This window comes from Schistocerca gregaria, chromosome 3, assembly GCF_023897955.1.
Source record: "Schistocerca gregaria isolate iqSchGreg1 chromosome 3, iqSchGreg1.2, whole genome shotgun sequence".
NCBI lineage: Eukaryota > Metazoa > Arthropoda > Insecta > Orthoptera > Acrididae > Schistocerca > Schistocerca gregaria.
In genome coordinates, this window is record NC_064922.1 from 684,916,077 (window position 1) to 684,938,993 (window position 22,917).

At 44.3% G+C, this 22,917-nt stretch overlaps 1 protein-coding gene across 1 annotated transcript in view; it reads left to right on the top strand.

The window, feature by feature from the left end:
* LOC126355558 (uncharacterized) overlaps window positions 1–22,917 on the top strand; it is an 88,987-nt gene that overhangs the window by 8,800 nt on the left and 57,270 nt on the right. The window contains exons 3-5 of the mRNA XM_050005918.1: window positions 5,018–5,290; window positions 17,755–17,981; window positions 21,395–21,641. Of these exons, the coding sequence (XP_049861875.1) occupies window positions 5,018–5,290; window positions 17,755–17,981; window positions 21,395–21,641 (747 nt within the window). The remainder of the gene's footprint in view (window positions 1–5,017; window positions 5,291–17,754; window positions 17,982–21,394; window positions 21,642–22,917) is intronic.

Below are 22,917 nucleotides of genomic sequence, written 5' to 3' on the forward strand. Positions count from 1 at the left end.
AGCCTACAGAATATCAGACCATCTGGGTGGCTGGATTGAAGACTTTTTAGCAAGCAGAACACAGCATGTTGTTCTCAATGGAGAGACGTCTACAGACGTAGCTAGGCTCAATACCATTTCTTCCAAATCCATCAGAAACAAACGCAAAATAATTTTATTTAAAAAAGCGGATAAAGTGCCACTAGAAGCCTTCCTAAAAGACAATTTCCATTCCTTCCGAACTGACTGCGAATGTAGACGAGATGTGGCTCAAATTCAAAGATATAGTAGCAACAGCAATTGAGATATTCATACCTCATAAATTGGTAAGAGATGGAACGGATCCCCCGTGGTACATAAAAAAGGTCCGAACGCTGTTGCAGAGGCAACGGAAAAAGCATGCGAAGTTCAGAACAACGCGAAATCCCGAAGATGGGCTAAAATTTACAGACGCGCGGAATTTGGCACGTACTTCGATGCGAGATGCCTTTAATAGGTTCCACAACGAAACATTGTCTCGAAATTTGGTAGAAAACCCGAAGAAATTCTGGTCGTATGTAAAGTACACAAGCGGCAAGACGCAGTCAATACCTTCGCTGCGCAGTGCCGATGGTACTGTTACCGACGACTGTGCCGCTAAAGCGGAGTTATTGAACGCAGTTTTCCGAAATTCCTTCACCAGGGAAGACGAATGGAATATTCCAGAATTTGAAACACGAACATCTGCTAGCATGAGTCTCTTAGAAGTAGATACCTTAGGGGTTGCGAAGCAACTCAAATCGCTTGATACGGGCAAGTCTTCAGGTCCAGATTGTATACCGATTAGGTTCCTTTCAGATTACGCTGATACTATAGCTCCCTACTTAGCACTCATATACAACCGCTCGCTCACCGATAGATCTGTACCTACAGATTGGAAAATTGCGCAGGTCGCACCAGTGTTCAAGAAGGGTAGTAGGAGTAATCCATTTAACTACAGACCTATATCATTGACGTCGGTTTGCAGTAGGGTTTTGGAGCATATACTGTATTCAAACATTATGAATCACCTCGAAGGGAACGATCTATTGACACGTAATCAGCATGGCTTCAGAAAACATCGCTCTTGTGCAACGCAGCTAGCTCTTTATTCGCACGAAATAATCTCAAGTTGATTCCGTATTTCTAGATTTCCGGAAAGCTTTTGACACCGTTCCTCACAAGCGACTTCTAATCAAGCTGCGGAGCTATGGGGTATCGTCTCAGTTGTGCGACTGGATTCGTGATTTCCTGTCAGGAAGGTCGCAGTTCGTAGTAATAGACGGCAAATCATCGAGTAAAACTGAAGTGATATCAGGTGTTCCCCAGGGAAGCGTCCTGGGACCTCTACTGTTCCTGATCTATATAAATGACCTGGGTGACAATCTGAGCAGTTCTCTTAGACTGTTCGCAGATGATGCTGTAATTTATCGTCTAGTAAGGTCATCCGAAGACCAGTATCAGTTGCAAAGCGATTTAGAAAAGATTGCTGTATGGTGTGTCAGGTGGCAGTTGACGCTAAATAACGAAAAGTGTGAGATGATCCACATGAGTTCCAAAAGAAATCCGTTGGAATTCGATTACTCGATAAATAGTACAACTCTCAAGGCTGTCAATTCAACTAAGCACCTGGGTGTTAAAATTACGAACAACTTCAGTTGGAAGGACCACATATACACTCCTGGAAATGGAAAAAAGAACACATTGACACCGGTGTGTCAGACCCACCATACTTGCTCCGGACACTGCGAGAGGGCTGTACGAGCAATGATCACACGCACGGCACAGCTGACACACCAGGAACCGCGCTGTTGGCCGTCGAATGGCGCTAGCTGCGCAGCATTTGTGCACCGCCGCCGTCAGTGTCAGCCAGTTTGCCGTGGCATACGGAGCTCCATCGCAGTCTTTAACACTGGTAGCATGCCGCGACAGCGTGGACGTGAACCGTATGTGCAGTTGACGGACTTTGAGCGAGGGCGTATAGTGGGCATGCGGGAGGCTGGGTGGACGTACCTACGAATTGCTCAACACGTGGGGCGTGAGATCTCCACAGTACATCGATGTTGTCGCCAATGGTGGGCGGAAGGTGCACGTGCCCGTCGACCTGGGACCGGACCGCAGCGACGCACGGATGCACGCCAAGACCGTAGGATCCTACGCAGTGCCGTAGGGGATCGCACCGCCACTTCCCACCAAATTAGGGACACTGTTGCTCCTGGGGTATCAGCGAGGACCATTCGCAACCGTCTCCATGAAGCTGGGCTACGGTCCCACACGCCGTTAGGCCGTCTTCCGCTCACGCCCCAACATCGTGCAGCCCACCTCCAGTGGTGTCGCGACAGGCGTGAATGGGGGGACGAATGGAGACGTGTCGTCTTCAGCGATGAGAGTCGCTTCTGCCTTGGTGCCAATGATGGTCGTATGCGTGTTCGGCGCCGTGCAGGTGAGCGCCACAATCAGGACTGCATACGACCGAAGGACACAGGGCCAACACCCGGCATCATGGTGTGGGGAGCGATCTCCTACACTGGCCGTCCACCTCTGGTGATCGTCGAGGGGACACTGAATAGTGCACGGTACATCCAAACCGTCATTTAACCCATCGTTCTACCATTCCTAGACCGGCAAGGGAACTTGCTGTTCCAACAGGACAATGCACGTCCGCATGTATCCCGTGCCACCCAACGTGCTCTAGAAGGTGTAAGTCAACTACCCTGGCCAGCAAGATCTCCGGATCTGTCCCCCATTTGAGCATGTTTGGGACTGGATGAAGCGTCGTCTCACGCGGTCTGCACGTCCAGCACGAACGCTGGTCCAACTGAGGCGCCAGGTGGAAATGGCATGGCAAGCCGTTCCACAGGACTACATCAAGCATCTCTACGATCGTCTCCATGGGAGAATAGCAGCCTGCATTGCTGCGAAAGGTGGATATACACTGTACTAGTGCCGACATTGTGCATGCTCTGTTGCCTGTGTCTATGTGCCTGTGGTTCTGTCAGTGTGATCATGTGATGTATCTGACCCCAGGAATGTGTCAATAAAGTTTCCCCTTCCTGGGACAATGAATTCACGGTGTTCTTATTTCAATTTCCAGGAGTGTAAATGACTTAGTAGATAGTGTTGGAAGTTCCATGCGGCTTTTCGCGGATGATGCTGTAGTATACATAGAAGTTGCAGCATTAGAAAATTGCAGCGAAATGCAGGAAGAACTGCAGCGGATAGGCACTTGGTGCAGGGAGGGGCAACTGACCCTTAACATAGACAAATGTAATGTCTTGCGAATACATAGAAAGAAGAATCCTTTATTGTAAGTTTATATGATAGCGGAACAAACACTGGTGGCAGTTACTTCTGTAACATATCTGGGAGTATGCGTGCGGAACGATTTGAAGTGCAATGATCATATAAAATTAATTGTTGGTAAGGCTGGTGCCAGGTTGAGATTCATTGGGAGAGTCCTTAGAAGATGTAGTGCATCAAGAAAGGAGGTGGTTTACAAAACACTCGTTCGACCTATTCTTGAGTATTGCTCATCAGTGTGGGATCCATACCAGATCGGGTTGACAGAGGAAATAGAGAAGATCCAAAGAAGAGCGGCCCGTTTCGTCGCAGGGTTCTTTGGTAAGCGTAATAGCGTTACGGAGATGTTTAGCAAACTCAAGTGGCAGACTCTGCAAGAGAGGCGCTCTGCATCGCGGTGTATCTTGCTGTCCAGGTTTCGAGAGGGTGCGTTTCTGGATGAGGTACTGGATTTAATGCTTCCCCCTACTTATACCTCCCGAGGAGATCACGAATGTAAAATTAGAGAGATTCGAGCGCGTACGGTGTCTTTCCGGCAGTCGTTCTTCCCACGAACCATACTTCACTGGAACAGGAAAGGGAGGTAATGACAGATTATAGCCTTGACACGATAAAGTTTATAATATTAGCAGCCCGCGTCCGCCTGTGAAACACAACGTAAAATCTGCTGCTTTGTCCTCCGATCTCGAACTTCAGTAATAAATAATTTTAAATTCACTTTTTACCTGGTCGCTTATTGCGGTATGATTGCTCTTATTATCACATTTGAATCTGCCGCGGCGGGGGCTTGCTCCGCCCTGTCGCAGGTCTGCACCACGAACACTGCTCAAAAAGCAGAAAATGTCTTAAATAAATGGGTAAACTACCAGGCAAACTTTCTAATAATACATACGAATTCTCATTAAATAACTATATTTAATACTCGAATAATAACAAATTCACACACCTTTCTTTATAATCAGCGCCTAATGGTGTCCAGGTTACAATCTTGACAAATGAAAGCTACGCATGCGTTAAACATAGCGTCACAGGTTCCTCCTCTCTACGTGGCTCCAAGAAGACGACAACGACATTATTATTCTTACACTACTATTTATAAAATGGCTGGTTATCATGAAATCTTTGAGTTTTTCTTTATTGATTCTTTTCTAAGCCGGTTTCAGAACTCGCCGACACAGTTATTATTTCACAAATCCACTACTGAATCCTTTACAAATACAAAATATAACATAATTGCCTCTATTCTATTATTATTCAGAGTCTACAGGCGTAATCAGTGCATATATGTAAATAAAATTGTAATTGCATAGTTATAAAGCATGTTTTACAAGGAAAAGGTATAAACTGTCATCAAGGTAAACTTACAGTTTCGGTAAGAAAGTTTAAATTCAATCCAAGTTTCTGTTTTGGTTTATGTGTAAGATATAATCTTGTGAAGTCAGATTAAAACTGCTGTGTAATGAGTAATGTAAATTTGGAAATTTGTGTTAAGTTCCTGTGGGACCAAACTACTGAGATCATCGGTTCCTAGCTTACGCACTACTTAATCTAACTTAAACGAACCTACGCTAAGGACAACACACACACCCATGCCCGATGTAGAACTCGGACTTCTGACGGAGGAAGCCGCGCGAACCGTGGCAAGGGGCTGAGTAATGAGTTAGTGCCTTACAGAGCTGTCCGCTGCTTTGCTGGCGCTTACGCGGCGTACCTGTGGCAGGTCTCCCCTCTGGACGTGGGCAGTGAGTCGAGCGTGAGCCTGGTGAGCAGCACGATGGACGCCATGCTCTCCACCGCCTCCGTGGGCTCCGACAGCGCCAGCGAGGCGAGATCCAGCGCCTCGGTGTCGCCGACGTCCACGTGCACGGTCGTCTATCGCAGCAAACGTAGGCCTGACACCCGTTCGTCCATCTCCTCCACATCTGTGGATGCCAGTGACGCCTTCGCTTCGGCGTGTACCGTGCTTGACAGCGCTGTGAAGGTTCTGCCTCAGGTGTGTACCCTCATTTCCTCTCTACTCGCTCCCGTACACGTAAGTAACAAGACGTACGACACGCATCTGTCATTTGTATCTGTACTCGGCAGTCCAAAGTCCAATGGCCAGAGGAGATTACGTATTTTACCAGAATTATCCCCTTGCCCCCTCTTTGTTGTTCCACTCACGGATGGTACCCCAAAAGAAGGATTGTCAACGCTTTTCTGAAAACTCCAGACTTTTCCTTATTTGACCACCCTAGTCAATACACAAAATGTATCAGGAAGTAATATCTTCTTCATCTCTCCCTCTGATCATTATCTGACACAAACATGTCACCACACTACACACACCCATTACAGTCACCTAAACTTATCACATACACTTAAACATGTAACTCTCACTTGACGCGAAATAAAGGTGTTATTGCGAAAGAAAGTTGTCATTATGCACGAAAGACAAAAACCTTTCTAATTAGGGGGTTTCTCAGCCGATGATGTAGTGTGCAACATGGCGGTACGTAACGTAACCATGTCGGTACGTGAAAAACAGCGTGCTGTAGATTAGACGCCTATCAACAATTTATTTTGCGTTTTGAGCGTGACGCGGATGGATTCTTTAACAATATTGTGACATTTAATGAAAGCTGGGTTCACTGTTTCTTTATTTTTGTGTCGCCGTTGCCACTGTAGAGTCTTGTGGCGTGGGAAGCAAGGAGAGCATGTTGTTTGGTGGCCGGTATCCTGTTTCTACAACACAACTGCACACATGTACTAACAGGATTCTTTATTCATAAGAACTAGAAGCTACTTATCTTTAAACAAGTAGTTGTGGTACAAGCTATACCATATTAGTCCACGTTAGTCTCACTGCTGGTCAAGTACAAGTTCCGGTATAAACACTACACTTCCGTAGACAGTGAAGCGAACTGACTAACGCCAACTAGAATAGTGACTGAGCTAGTAACTGCGACTGACTGACTGTCAGGTGTCAAACCTCCTTAAGAAGTTAAACAGGTTTTATTCCGATTTTAACTATCGATAGAACTGTAATTTGCTACCGCACTATGTATCATTTCATCAGAACCCAAATCAGTTAGATGAGTGAGATTTCTCTGGTTTACTACTCTTAATACTTCTTTAGACCGGGAGTTCACCTACTCGGAATGTTCTAGAACATTCTCAAAGCTCATATAGACGTTCCTCGTACCCACCTTCCGGTTGCACGCTGACCGCGTGTCTCTCCCTCAAACTGCAGCATATTCTGAACTCCGTCACACAGCTAAAGTCGAGTACAAAAATTGCTCCCCACGTACAGAAATGGTAACCAAGGCCTTTCCTTCGTTAAGGTGTCTCGTGTAGATGGTGCAGGTATATAACACAAATTTACAGTGAGTCGTCCCTCCCCTGCATCATCCAAGAATGAAACGAGAAAAAAACTTGAATATATGCTAATATAAATGGTATTCTTGGCCTGACTCTTCATAGTGATTCACACATATTTTCCTAGATTTCTAACCGGAAGCAGATACTTGTTAAGCGTCAAGTGTTAAGTGCAATTGCAAAAATGTGATTAGCTCAACTTTTTGAGTTATACGAGTAGAATCCGTTATCCTGCTCATATTCTCACCATCTATTCATCGATCAGATAGTGGGAAGGAAAATCTTATATTCTGGAGATGTATTTGTGTGGCGGTGATCATACGCGTCGAGCAACTGTAGGTAAATTTTGAATGGCCTTAAAATATGGATAACTGCAAGAAAATGGGCTTGAGCAGCGGAAAACGCGCAGCGAAATTTCAGTGTAGTAGTAGTAGTCTGCGACTGAGCTCATAACGCACATCGTATCGTTTAAATATCTAAGGTTACTGCTGCGAAGCGGTACGAAGTGGGAAGAACACATAATATCAACTGTAGCGAACACCAATGAACGACTAAAATTTTATTGAAAAGAATATGGGAAAATGTAATGAAACCGCAGAACAGATTCTCCCACAAGAGCATTGTGTGACCTATTTTTGAGTAATGCTTGATTATTGGGATCTTCAGTTCAGATTATTGGGTTGACTGAAAGTTTGCTGCTACATTCAACAAACATTCCTGCTCGTTATGAGATTGTTAGACAGTTGCTTGTGAATCTTGCATGCGGTTCTTTGAAGAAAGGTTATTCTATACACAATACGAAGTGGCGCCAAATAATATTCAAGACTTACTGGACAATCATTCTGTTGGTATCAAGGTATACACTACAGCTAAATAAGGAAACTTTGATTGTGTGTGTAGGCATTCTGTCGTTTCTCCCGCGTTGCGTATGCCAATGAACCAAAGGAGAGACAAAGTATTCTCGGTCCTCTACCTCACGATGCAAGATATAGGTGTTCGTTCTTTCCGCGCGCTGTGCGAGATCGAGATAATAGAGAACTTTGAAGGTGGTTCGATGAAACCTCTGCCACGCACTTAAATGTGATTTGCAGAGTATCCATGTAGATGCTAAAGTAGATACATGTAGAATATAGTACTGTTCTCTGACATTGTTCTGACAAGAAGAGAAAAATGAAATACCGTTAACATCTTCCTTTTCAGAGACTGAGTGCTAATTCGCATGTGCGAGAATGAGCAGGAAATTGGACGGGATGTATTTAAAATATGATCCATGCTGTACAATATGGCACTTTATTCTACAAAGTGGTGTACGTTGAAATGACATTCCTCATACATTATACTTGTGTGCTAGAGTAGAACATGAAACTTGTATGAGTGTCTGACGCGGATACGTCGAAAATAAAGGGATACCTATTTCTTCTCGGATGCCAACACTCAACAGTTTTCGAGAAAATGACGATCAAAGTTTCGACGCAGCCTCAACAGCCCTTTCGCCCATCGTAAAGTAAGTGAATTACTACCGTGGTGGCTTAGAGCAAAGTTTCGAAATTTCGCGCCCAATGTTCAAATCCTGTCTTTTGTTTCGTTTTTTTTTGTTGTCTTTCTTTTGTGGTGTAGTAAAATTAAGTGGAATTATTGACAGAAGAAATAAGCATTTCATTTCTTATTACAACAGATTGTTTAATCACAAATCTTATATAACCTCACACTAATCGCCTTCCAGGCTATAGTAGCAACAGCCGGCAAGGAACGATTGCTAGTCAAACACACGAGCGATTCATATCGTATCAGTGAGCGTGCTGTTCGTGTGTAGAATGGGAAGGCGCTCGATCTATCTGAGGTTCACCGAGGAGAGATTGTGATGACTCAGAGGCTCGGCACGAGCATTTCAGAAACTACGCGACTTCTCGGGTGTTCGAGAAGTGGTGTGGTGAGTGTCTTCAGTATGTGGCGAAACAAAAGTGAAACCACTTCCAGCTGTCGTGGGACACACCTCGTTACAGATGTCGGACAGGCTGCGCAGACTGGTAAAACAGGACAGGCGACGAACTGTGGCGAAACTAGTATCAGATTTAGAAGCTGGACAGAGTACAAGTGTGTCTGAACACCGTACACTGAATACTCGTAACGATGGGCCTCGAATCCGACGACCCATGCATGTGCCAATGTTGACACCACGACATCGGCAACTACGGCTGGAATGGGTACGTGACTTCTCCACTGGACGTTGGTACAGTGGTAGAGCGTTGCAAGATTTGATGAGTCCCAATACCTTCTTCATCATGCCGGTGGGAGGGCGCCAATCTGTCGTCTTCCAGGGGGGAAATCTGTGCTGCGAGAAAGAGACAAACAGGAGGCGGTTCTATTAAGCTCTGGAGAACATTCGTGTGGGCACCCATGATTTCATTGGAGCTCGTGCAACACATCATGACGGCCAAGCAGTATCGTACACTGGTTGCGGACCACGTAAACCCCTTCATGACGATCATAATTCCCGACGACAGTTCTTATTTTTCAGCAAGGTAATATGCCATGTCACAGGGCCAGGAGTGTGACTCTACACCTACATCTACATCTACATCCATACTCCGCAAGCCACCTGATGGTGTGTGGTGGAGGGTACCTTGAGTACCTCTATCGGTTCTCCCTTCTATTCCAGTCTCGTATTGCTCGTGGAATGAAGGACTGTCGATATGCCTCTGTGTGGGCTCGAATCACTCTGGTTTTATCCTCATGGTCTCTTCGCGAGATATACATAGGAGGAAGCAATATAGGCCTACTGCTTGACTCCTCGGTGAAGGTATGTTCTCGAAACTTCAACGAAAGCCCGTACCGAGATACTGAGCGTCTCTCCTCCAGAGTGTTCTACTGGAGTTTATCATCTCCGTAACGCTTTCGCGATTACTAAATGATCCTGTAACGAAGCGCGCTGCTTCTCCGTTGGATCTTCTCTATCTCTTCTATCAACCCTATCTGTTACGGATCCCACACTGCTGAGCAATATTCAAGCAGTGGGCGAACAAGAGTACTGTAACCTACTTCCTTTGTTTTCGGATTGCGTTTCCTTAGGATTCTTCCAATGAATCTCAGTCTGGCATCTGCTTTACCGACGATCAACTTTATAAGATCATTCCACTTTAAATTACTCCAAATGCGTACTCCCAATTAATTTATGGAATTAACTGCTTCCAGTTGCTGACCTGCTACACTCCTGGAAATTGAAATAAGAACACTATGAATTCATTGTCCCAGGAAGGGGAAACTTTACTGACACATTCCTGGGGTCAGATACATCACATGATCACACTGACAGAACCACAGGCACATAGACACAGGCAACAGAGCATGCACAATGTCGGCACTAGTACAGTGTATATCCACCTTTCGCAGCAATGCAGGCTGCTATTCTCCCATGGAGACGATCGTAGAGATGCTGGATGTAGTCCTGTGGAACGGCTTGCCATGCCATTTCCACCTGGCACCTCAGTTGGACCATCGTTCGTGCTGGACGTGCAGACCGCGTGAGACGAACTTCATCCAGTCCCAAACATGCTCAATGGGGGACAGATCCGGAGATCTTGCTGGCCAGGGTAGTTGACTTACACCTTCTAGAGCACGTTGGGTGGCACGGGATACATGCGGACGTGCATTGTCCTGTTGGAACAGCAAGTTCCCTTGCCGGTCTATGAATGGTAGAACGATGGGTTCGATGACGGTTTGGATGTACCGTGCACTATTCAGTGTCCCCTCGACGATCACCAGAGGTGGACGGCCAGTGTAGGAGATCGCTCCCCACACCATGATGCCGGGTGTTGGCCCTGTGTGCCTCGGTCATATGCAGTCCTGATTGTGGCGCTCACCTGCACGGCGCCAAACACGCATACGACGATCATTGGCACCAAGGCAGAAGCGACTCTCATCGCTGAAGACGACACGTCTCCATTCGTCCCTCCATTCACGCCTGTCGCGACACCACTGGAGGCGGGCTGCACGATGTTGGGGCGTGAGCGGAAGACGGCCTAACGGTGTGCGGGACCGTAGCCCAGCTTCATGGAGACGGTTGCGAATGGTCCTCGCCGATACCCCAGGAGCAACAGTGTCCCTAATTTGCTGGGAAGTGGCGGTGCGGTTCCCTACGGCACTGTGTAGGATCCTACGGTCTTGGCGTGCATCCGTGCGTCACTGCGGTCCGGTCCCAGGTCGACGGGCACGTGCACCTTCCGCCGACCACTGGCGACAACATTTATGTACTGTGGAGACCTCACGCCCCACGTGTTGAGGAATTCGGCGGTACGTCCACCCGGCCTCCCGCATGCCCACTATACGCCCTCGCTCAAAGTCCGTCAACAGCACATACGGTTCACGTCCACGCTGTCGCGGCATGCTACCAGTGTTAAAGACTTTGATGGAGTTCCGTATGCCACGGTAAACTGGCTGACACTGACGGCGGCGGTGCACAAATGCTGCGCAGCTAGCGCCATTCGACGGCCAACAGCGCGGTTCCTGGTGTGTCCGCTGTGCCGTGCGTGTGATCATTGCTTGTACAGCCCTCTCGCAGAGTCCGGAGCAAGTATGGTGGGTCTGACACACCGGTGTCAGTGTGTTCTTTTTTCTATTTCCAGGAGTGTATATTGTAGCTAAATGATAAGGGTTCTTTCTTTCTATGTATTCGCAGCACATTGAGATTCAATTGCCATTCCCTGCACCATGCGTCAATTCGCTGCAGATCCTCCTGCATTTCAGTACAATATTCCATTGTTACAACCTCTCGATGTACCACAGCATCATCCGCAAAAAGCCTCAGTGAACTTCCGATGTCATCCACAAGGTCATTTATGTATATTGTGAATAGCAACGGTCCTACGACAATCCCCTGCGGCACATCTGAAATCACTCTTACTTCTGAAGACTTCTCTCCATTGAGAATGACATGTTGCGTTATGTTATCTAGGAACTCTTCAATCCAAACACACAATTGGTCAGATAGTCCATATGCTCTTACTTCGTTAGTTAAAAGACTGTGATTGAGTGGTTGAAGGCACACAATGGCGATTTACAATTGATATACTGGCCCCACAACGTGCCAAAACTGAACCCTCCCAAAAGCATCTGGGACGTAATTGAACATGTCGTCAGAGCGCATTGCCTCCCTCTCAGGAATTTACGTGATTTAGGTCCCTTGCGTGTGCGAATGGTGCCAACTCCCTCCTGTCCGTGTCAAAGGTGTACACATCGGCTGTTAGGTGGGAGGACATAATGGTGTGACTGATCAGTGTATATAATTAATAGTAACTGAAAACTAAAAATATGAAAACTTTAGTAGTTCAGTTTTTGCTTTGACTTTTAGTTTCATTTCAAGAGAAACACTGCATTCGTAAAACACTGAAAGCATAAAAATTCGGAGCACTATGAGCGATGTGCGAAAGCACATAACACTGGTCAGCCAGAACATTATGACCACCTACCTTACAGCCTGTAAGTCCACCTTTGGCACCGATAACAGCGGCGACGCGTCATGGCACGGAAGCAGTGAGGCCTTGGCCGCTCGCTGGAGGGAGTTGGCACCCCTTCTGCACACACAAGTCACCTAATTCCCGTAAATTATGGGAAGAGGGACGATGATCTCTGATGCCACATTCAGTCACATCCCAGATGCATTCGATCGGTTTCAGATCTGGAGTGTTAGGGGACCAGCACATCAATTGCAACTCGTCACTGTGTTCCACGAACCGTTCCATCACATGCCTGGCCTAGTGACAGGGTGCATTATCTTGTTGAAAGTGCCACTGTCGTCGGGAAACATTATCGTCTTGAAGGGGTTTACTGGATGTGCAACCAGTGTACGATACTCCTTGGTCGTCATGGTGCATCGCACGATGTCTCGTCTGTAGTTTCCTGCGAGCGGAGCAGGATGGGAGCTACACGCTAAATCCAGTAATGAGGTGGCTCGTCCACCTCGAAGTCCTGGTGCTAGAAAACAAGCTGAAAATTCTTTGCAGATAAGGGAACTCGATGGAATAAAAGACGAATACTTCTGATGAAATAACTAAGAGGAAACACGAGATAGGATAAGACCACTGTCTAACCCTAAGAGGCACCAACATAATGAATGTAAGTTGTGCAATCCTGCATGTACCCTGTGCAGCTAAGTGCCACGAGAAACTAAGTCCCGTACCGAGGGCAGAGTAACTCAGGTCCAGCGTCTAAGGCAACTGTCGAAGGAATCTCCTAGCATCACCAGCGGCCCTGCTTATATAGGCTCGTCTGATGCAATCCCCCGTGATGACGCGCGTTTACCGTGTCCTGTCGTCCTTCCAGAACATTCTGTCGTCGCTGGTCACGTAGCTCCAGCATCCCTTGCCACAAGAGAGTAACCACTCCCGCTTCCCAGCGCCCTAGATGACGTTAGGTTGCTTTCCTACATGTTCATCTTACGCAATCTTACGCATTTCTACTCACATCCGCAACCCATTCGCGACAACGAGCACTACTGGACCCATAGATGGCCACGTGAATGTTCCCCTGAGCACGATGGAACCACCGCCACCTTGTCTCCGTCTTGCAGTGCAGTTGTCAAAGAGCTTTCCCCGTGGAAGACGACAGATTGGCGCCCTCCCATCGGTATGATGAAGATGACCATGCAACGCTCTGCCATTGCGCCAAAGTCGAGTGCCGAAGTCACGTGACCATTTCAGTCGTAGTTGCCGATGTCATGGTGTTAACATTGGCACATGCATGGGTCGTCAGCTGTGGAGGCCTATCGGCAGGAGTGTTCGATGCACTCTATGTTCAGACACACCTAGACTCTGCCCAGCACTTAAGTCTGATGTTAATTCTGCCACAATTCACCGCCTGTCCTGTTTTACCAGTCTGCCAAGCTTACGATTTCCAACATGTACAGAATGACGGTTGGCCGCCCAACCCCGACGACGTCTGATCATGATTTCACCTTCGTTTTGCCACGTGTTGAAGACACTCACCACAGCGCTTTTCGAACGCCCAAAAAGTCGCGCAGTTTCCGACAAGCTCGTGTCGAGCCTCCGGGAAAACACAATCTGCCCTCGGTCAGACTCAGATAGACCGTACGCCTTCCCATTCTGCACAAGGACAGCACGCTCTCTGATACTACATGCACCGTGCGTGTATCTGAAAAACAGTCATTCCCCGCCAGGTGAAGCTGTTATCGCCTGGACGGCTTTATATCGATAGTAGGTCGGTGGTCGTAATGTTCTGGCTTATCAGTGTATACCATAGTCACATTGTTTTGTGTGAATGTCATTAAGAAAACAACTTCGCGATCTGTCGATAATTTCATGGTAAACAACGCATATTGAAGCATTTTATCGAGACCTGGAGCTTAAAATAAATGTATATGGATCAAGGTGTGTCTTTTTTATTTGTATCGCTTCTATTTGTGATTTCCGTTTGCTGTGCGATGAGTGTAGGGCACTTCTGTAATTGACGAATGTAAGTCTTGACCTGTCATCAAAAGTATAAGTCGCAGGTTTTACATAACAGCAAACACTTGGGCGGAATTGCTCTTAGTGAACATGTCGGTATTCCGATTTCATCGACAAACAGTCCATCGTACAAGAAGGGGCTATTTTGCCCATTTGACAAGTACAGAAACGGCTCAGTTTTCACGTAAGTTCGCGAAACTTTGCTTATAACTAATGAAAGGTTTCTTTCGTGAGTTTTTCCAAATTTGTGGCTATTGCGTGCACATTCTGATGTCGTTCCATTAATTAGATTACCCCATGATGCACTCAAGCGCCAAATTCGTCACCAACTTCTTGGAACCAAACGACAACTGTGTCAGTTTTCGTGTGAATCGTGATGCTAAAATCTATTTCTAATAACATTTGAAATCTTTGTTTCTTTTGTCAGTAATTCCGTTGTATTTTACGACGTCATAAAAAATATTGTCACATAGTTGCGCTCTTAGCAACTGCGCTACAAATGAACTTGGCTTTATAGTTTTTTCGCTCTGCGAGTAGTCTGATGAAGACGCGTCGAAACTTGGGCCGTCATATTCTCGGAAGCTTTTTCGAGTTGGCATCTAAGCCAAAATAGGTAACCTTTCATTTTCAGCCTTCTAACACCCTGCCAAGTTTAAATGTAACCGAGACCGACCTGTGGCGGGTTGCTCTTGTGAAGAACACATATATGCTCAATGCACGGTTTTAGTCTATCAGGATGGCTCGATCGCTCAGGTGTTTGCCTGAGGTAGTTCAGGAAACCCATGGATGATGGGGTGGGTATTTGAACCATGGGCCTCTATTAGCTGCATTTCTGCAATATCTCGATGAAAATTGTTCCTCCATTCACAGCGACGGTGCTTTAATGAATGGCTTTGATTCATTCTGCAAAGCTTACAGCGATGCCCAGAAAGAAAATAGTTTCTAAAATATTAATTATTATTAAATAATTTATGGTGTGTGTTTGAACAGCAAGAAAAGGCAGTTGATATTGGGCATTAGTTTAATACAATAAGTTCTCTCATACTTACTCTTTTCTAAAATTTGAAACAGAGCCTGTAAGCAATCTATCTACCGGCAATCAACACATTCTATCACACGTTTCTTGTTGTCTTTTATGGTTCTGTTTCCTGTCTGATAGCCAGATAATGAATTTACCAAAATAATTTTTTTTCACTAATTTGTTCGGATACGCAGCCTGCATAATAAATTTTATCAGATGCAGAGCGCACATTGTAATACTCTTTTTATTTCTGTAACATTATTGACATTAACACTATCAACAAAAGGTTTTCATCAGGAGTACTGTGAATGATAATATAAATGAAAATAGTAACAATTCTTTCGCCGGTCCGAATACTTTAATTTGTGGAAATATTGTTTTGACGACTGCGGCATCATTGTTACATCTTTCACATGACTGTCGTTTGTGGAAATCAATGGTGAATTTTTGTAGCAGTATGTGATGCTTGCGTGGCTAGGCAACTTCACATGCTGCAGCAAGACATACTCGAATTTGATGGGTGGTGCTGTAGTCGTCAAGACATCTTGTGGAAGAATAAAAGTATTATGAATGATACAGAAATATCAATATATTCATACGCATAAATGTTGACAGCACTGGAAGAAATCCAAAATAAGTAAAACACTTTATATCTGGTCCTGTGTGTTCCTTCTGTGTGTAAGGTATTTTCCAGATTATTTCAAGAAGAGAAGAACTTTAATCTTAAGACTAAGAAACCAACGAAATTATAAAATCGTTTCCAGCACTTAGCTAGAGTAGTGGACTGAATTTTTCATAGTAATTGTTTTATAATTATTCATTTCAATTTGTTTACAACTGCTTTAATAAAAAATATGATGTACAGGAAAGCCGCTAACTCATATAAAACATTTTTACTTTAATGTGCAAATTGTTTCAATTCACCATACAAAAATAAGTTTAAAGTAATAAATTTTCCATTTTTGGAATAATTTTCCTTTTTTGTTTCACCTACCAAGTGATTTAAGGATCATATTAATTGTGAAAGATCTTAGTCTTAATATTCGTTGCACAGTACAAATAGTATCTTCTGTTGAGAGTGATTTTTGCAGACATCTTTATTACATCTTGAACAAGTGATTGACACTTTTTTGTAAGATTGCTTGACCAAAAACTACACCTTTGGCGATTTTTAGGTGCACTTGAGCTTCATGGTTGTAATTGCTCTTCCAAACGAAATGCTGAATTCATTAACGTTTTCAGACTCGTTGGTTAAGTTGATACGTTACCACGTTGTTTTATATGGTTTTCAGTTAGACTTTTCGACACTTCTAGCAAAAACTGATAACCTGATATCTTTGAGTGAGGCTTGGAGCACTGCTATATTACGTAACTGTGAACAATAGCATTATCAATTACACCCACCATATGGCTAGTGGCCACCTGTCACACCTTCTTCCACGTTTTTTTCTGATCAGAGGCATCGACGCTCTCTTTGAAGTATAGTAAAAAAGAATCATATCAGATTTAATACTCTTCCGATCAATACGACTGTCATGATACGTTGATGATAGCATGACTACTGATTTACTTTTCTTGGGGACATAGGAACATACTGTTAATTCCTTTGTGATACCAATTTTTTTATGTCTCACTTCGTATGATTTACTGGGCGGGAATTCTGCCAGAATTTTATGTTTTGTTTCTGAAGTGTACCAACGTATGTCAGGCCAACCTTTTGTAATTCATTAGCTAGTTCTACAGATGTGAACCAGTTATCTCCAGCACCTACTAGGTAAATGAATCCCAAAAACGCTTGAATTTATTCTAGTGACACATGATCGACATAAGTCGCAGTCAAACCATATTTTACTCTCACTTAAGAAATTTGTGCTTTTGTATGATCTACTATAGTGTTCAGCATATCATCAGTAATAAGCAGAGACCGTGCTCCAAGCGGCATGGAAGGCTTACATTGCCGAGCGGATCCAAGCAATCCCGATGAATGATCAATAATATTAGATGTTCTGATTCGAGAACTGCTGGGAGGGTTTCGCACCCATTTGAACATGTTTTTCCCGTAGTAGTAACAACTAGAAATATTTTTAGAGTTTTCGCTTTCTAAGATATCCAGATCAGAAACCGATGTCTCCGTATTGTGGACATTGTGTTCACTTTCAGAATCCCTTATATAGGAACTGTGTTCCTGGCTTCTCTCTTCCCCTTCAGATTACTTTTGCTATGTTGTCTAAATAACCCAACCTCTTCCGCTGTCATGACATGTCCCCCAATCCGAATAGATTCAGTACCCAATGTTAGATCACACACTCAACTCAGTAAAAAATACGAAACGTCACGAAATAATGTATATGTACGCACTACCATATGATCTACAGTGAACCCAATATCCAATTATTCCGTAACAAAAAACGTCACGACTTAACACTAACGCGTTTCCTAACAGAAAAGCGACTTCTAAGACGGCACACAAAACTTTGACTCAAGAGCGGCGCCATTTCAGAGAAAAATTAGATAATGTTTATGCTGAGATCAAAAATGATGTTACGGTAGTAACTGAGGGTTAAGGCTGCTCTCTATTTACAAAGGTCATGTAGATGCAACAGAAATTATTTGGTGTAGGATAAGAAGTTGTTGGCTCCACACCCACCGAGACCGACCCCCAAGCTGCTGACGCCGTCGACGTCGATGCTGGACATAACCGTTGCTGAGTCGCGGCCAGAGACCAGGCAAGCCCAGGCCCGTGACAAGGCTCCTCAGCAGCAGCAGCACAGGGCAGCGACTGAATCTTCGTCCGAATCCAGCTTCGTTTCCAGTGTCAGTGAGAGCGAAAGCAGTGTTAGCGTCAGGTGAGTCATGGACTAAACACACTGTCACCACCGACTTATGGACTCCTTGTGTATCAGATGGTCACAGTTCATAAGAAATATTCAAATAATAAATGCTAAACAAACAATTTGTGCAGATATTGTTTTGCTATCACGAAACATTAAACTAAAAAGAAATTTTTATTTTCATTCTGATTCTGGGTTAAAATCATTAGTGGGACACAAAAAATAAGAAGTTTATGTGCGTCAGTGACATTGTTTATTAACACCTTTGAAGCGCTTTACGGGTGTAAATAAACAATGTAACTGACCGGGCATTGGTCCAGATTTTTGGTTCTGACGGAGGTCAGGGTTGTTTCAGTTTCTGTCCCCTTCCCTCCTCGCAAGTATAGATTCTTGATACCCCAACTTTTAACGTGCCACAGATGGATAAGAGTTTAAAAATAGTAACAACAAATTATATGAAATGTTTTAATATATTCATAACAAAAATAAAATTTTTACATCAGAGAGTAGTAGATCGCTTTAGTGTAACTTCCGAGAATTGCAGTTTAGAGAAATAAATAATTTGTAAAAAAAAAGTCGTCTGAAAATTTGAGAAGTACGTGTATCACACAAGTTACTTAAGGATTATAATAAATATGTCGCAATTCTTGACAACGTCATAATATTAACGAAATAAAATCTGTGTGGTATGCCATTATTATCATGATTTCGCTTCGCACTATGGCTGTGAATACAGGTCTGTAGATTATGGCTATGCAAGCGTGCACATGGGAAGGATGCTGTTTCTCTCCGCCTACGTTCGGGAAAGCCATTCTTCGTCTTTTTCTCTTCTTTTTCCTAGCGGAGGATATTTCGCTTTCTATTTTGCCGTACTCAACTCCTCGTGGTTTTCCTACTCTATATGTGGCTGTAATGTTTACTTCAGTTGATGGGAACTCAAGCCTATCCTCACTGGCTAGCCATCAAGCAAGCAAGATGAAAAGCCGGCGGAAAGGCAAATGGCCGAAATAGCTGTTGAAGATATAGGGTTTATTCAGTTGCACGCCGGAGGTCTAGTGGATAGAGCACCTGAAAAATATCCTGTAATAAACATAGATTACACGTTTTTAGAATTTCTATCCGTTTTAGAGATACTTGTTTTCCATTCTAGTTAATTCCCTTAAAGTTAACTGAGGAAGTTCAAAATTGACACATGTAAACAATTTTAGTAAAAAGTTATATTTAGGTTTAATTTAGTTTTGTATCATAAGCAGTCACAGATCTCCAGGAAGAAATAAGACCAGTTGGACTACCGGCAATGCTGTAGCTACTTCAGGGCTGTTTTTGGGCTACCCATTCAGTTGAAAGCTTTGGATACCTAAAGAGAAAAACAAGTGGAAGTTTTTAAATTTGTATAATATTTTACAAGCATATGTATATATACTCCCTCAAGGACTATATTCAATGGCTCCTGGGTATAACATGTGAATAATGAGGCGTTGTAGTGTTAGTGATGCATTTGTCACGGTCATCGACGGTCAGCTGACGCTCAGGAGGCCTGTCTGTTCACACTGTGTTTTGAACTTGCAGGAAATAACTGTGCTGAGTTTAAACATGAACAATATGTGCAACATTCATTCTAAGGTATAACCATGTCCTACCGATGAGTTCGTACTCCTGTGGAACAGCTTCTGCCAATTGAACGGGGTCAGATTCTGAGCCTGCCGGAAGCTAGAGGGACGTCACAACGCAGGAAATGTTGGGCACAATGTATCACTGCTTTCAGCAGTGCTCTGTAGAGCTCTGCCTCGCCCGTAGACGAGAATGTGGAGGTCCGGGGAGAGAAGGGCTTACCTTACGATATATGCATTATGTGAGCAGCAGTGGAAGATCGAACATCATCCAAGGACGAAATCCGGCCACATTTCACACCTGCTGTGTCACCAGGGAACCACCTGATTGCGGCAGAACCAAGATCACGCGTGTCTCTGGTCAGGCTGCCACTGACAACACGAAATTACCATGCATGGCTACTCGCGAAAGAGGTGACTAGAGAATGGAATGGCGCTCTGTTTTTGCCATTAAGGTTCTGTCTGTTTGCGAGTGATGGACGAATTCATGTACGGCGTAGACCTGGTGAACGGTCTGTTTTGGAGTGTATTCACCCACAAGAAATAGGTACCATCCCGGAGATCATGGCATGGCGGACCACCAACTCGTCCTCACACTAGGTGTTTGTGCAGGGTAAAGTACTCAGTGCCCGCTACCTTGCACGAACTATTATCCACTTCATCGACAACAAGGTGATATGCTTTTTGGGCAGGCCAATTCACGTCTACATACTGCTGCTACGACGCAACACGTTCTTCGTGGTGTAAAACAAATGCCCTAGGCAGAAAGATTCTCACATCTCTCGTAAATTGGAGACGAACGAGACATGATGAAACGGAAACTATCCCGTTCTCCAGAGCAAGCAAGAACCTTTGCTCAATTGTAACTAAAGGCGCAAGACTCTTGGAACAGTTTATCGTTGGAGGCCATTCGGCCCCTTTATAAACATTTGAATGTGAGAATACGTGCCTGCGTTGCCTTCAGAGGGCGGCCGGTGGTTACACTGTGTATTGATCTGGCCGTTTAGACATCCTTTACTGTGACGTGTGTTTGATTTGGTCTGAATTTATCATGTACTCCCACAATGATGAACTACCCGATACATCGCTTGTCAATAAAGTGACTTTGTCCTTCAGGTGTCGCATTTTTTTTTTTTGGAAGTGTATTTTAGCTAACCAGGAAGCTTCATCAACAATTTCGCTGTTTTATTGTTATTGACTCTTATATTGCTCCAAAGTGTTAAACTGTAATCTCGTATTTTTTTTAACTTACAAATTTTTCCAGTTCACAATATTGCCTTCGAGTAGGAGTCTATCAGTTACGTAAACGATTCCTCATCAAGTGATGCTAATGTTGTGAGCTAAAGCCATTTAGCTCAAAATCACATTGGAAAGAGAATGTTTCTTGGAGCACGCGGCAGAGCTCCCCTAGTGTCACACAAAAACCTTCCTCCGCAGTCTAGATATCACGAACTGTGAGAAACGGCAGCAAATATTGACAATATTATTATCGAAATATCCCCCGCACAGTCTCCTCGCAAGTTTACTGGGAAATGCAGGTAGCTAAAAATGGTTCAAATGGCTCTGAGCACTATGGGACTTAACTCCTGAGGTCATCAGCCCCTAGAACTTAGAACTACTTAAACCTAACTAACTAAGGACATCACACACATCCATGCTCGATGCAGGATACGAACCTGCGACCGTAGCGCCTAGAACCGCCGGCCACTCAGGCCGGCGCAGGTAGTTATCTCAAGTGTACTGCTGGGTGTGACGTATATTATATGGAGTGAGGCTGCACTAGAATCAGGGTACCACTACTTTCCCCACGTTTTGCAGGAAGAGACCTCCACCGCCACCAAGCAGCAGTTGGACGCAGTCGTCTGCGAAATGGCTGCGAGAAATGCATCGACTGGTGCAGGTGCTGCGCACCGCTCCTCAGCAACCACATAGTTCGGATCAGACCACTCAGGCGCCAGAGTCTGTTCCCTCCTCCAGTGAAGAACCAAGTGACGCCACCGGCAAGCGCAGTGTTGCTGTCGTCACAAGCACGGAGCAGCAACCAGTTCCCACTGCATCTAGTGAGGTACGTGCTACACTTCGTTATCAGTCTTTGAAGTCATCTCCACGTGTTCATATCTTCTGACAATAGCTTCTTGATTTTATTAAATGACTACACACTAGAGAAGAGCGAGATTGGCCAACCGTAGGTGCTGATTGCAACTTCATCGTGGACGTCAAAATATCGATGGCTGATAACAATCGACCTCGAGACATCGGTGTTACTAACATCAGTGTCAAACGACGAAACTGTAGAACGATGTAATAAGCAACATGCAGATACACCTAATATAATATTTAGGAGTTTCAGTTAATAAGTATAGGAACGTTTAACATTACATAACACACAATCTTTTGCGTATAGACTGTAAAAATAAATTTTGTGACGAGTGTGTGGGAGAAAAGACAAACAGCTCACTGATGTGTGTTCATATTGAAGTACCACATATAAAAATATCCGCACTTACACCCCTTCATTACAAAAATAAAAATTGTAATAGTACTTGTTGTTATTGTTTTTGTCTCAGTCCCGGGACTGGTTTGATGCAGCTCTCCATGCTACTCTATCCTGTGCAAGCTTCTTCATCTCCCAGGACTTACTGGAACCTACATGCTTCTGAATCTGCTTAGTCTATTCATCTCTTGGTCTGCCTCTATGATTTTTACCCACCATGATGCCCTCCAATGCTAAATTTGTGATACCTTGATGCCTCAGAACATGACCTACGAACCGGTCCCTTCTTCGTGTCAAGTTGTGCCACAAACTCCTCTTCTCCCCAATTCTATTCAATACCTCCTCATTAGTTACGTTATCTACCAATCTAATCTTAGCATTCTTCTGTAGCACCACATTTCGAAAGCTTCTATTCTCTTCTTGTCCAAACTATTTATCGTCCATGTTTCACTTCCATACATGGCTACACTCCATACAAATACTTTCAGAAACGACTTCCTCACACTTAAATCTATACTCGCTGTTAACAAATTTCTCTTCTTCAGAAACGCTTTCCTTGCCATTGCCAGTCTGCATTTTATATCCTCTCTACTTCGACCATCATAAGTAATTTTGCTAACCAAATAGCAAAACTCCTTTACTAATTTAAGTGTCGTATTTCCTAATCTAATTCCCTCAGCATCACCCGACTTAATTCGACTACATTCCATTATCCTCGTTTTGCTTTTGTTGATGTTCATCTTATATCCTTCTTTCAACACACTGTCCATTCCATTCAACTGCTCTTCCAAGTCCTCTGCTGTCTCTGACAGAATTACAATGTCATCGGCGAACCTCATAGTTTTTA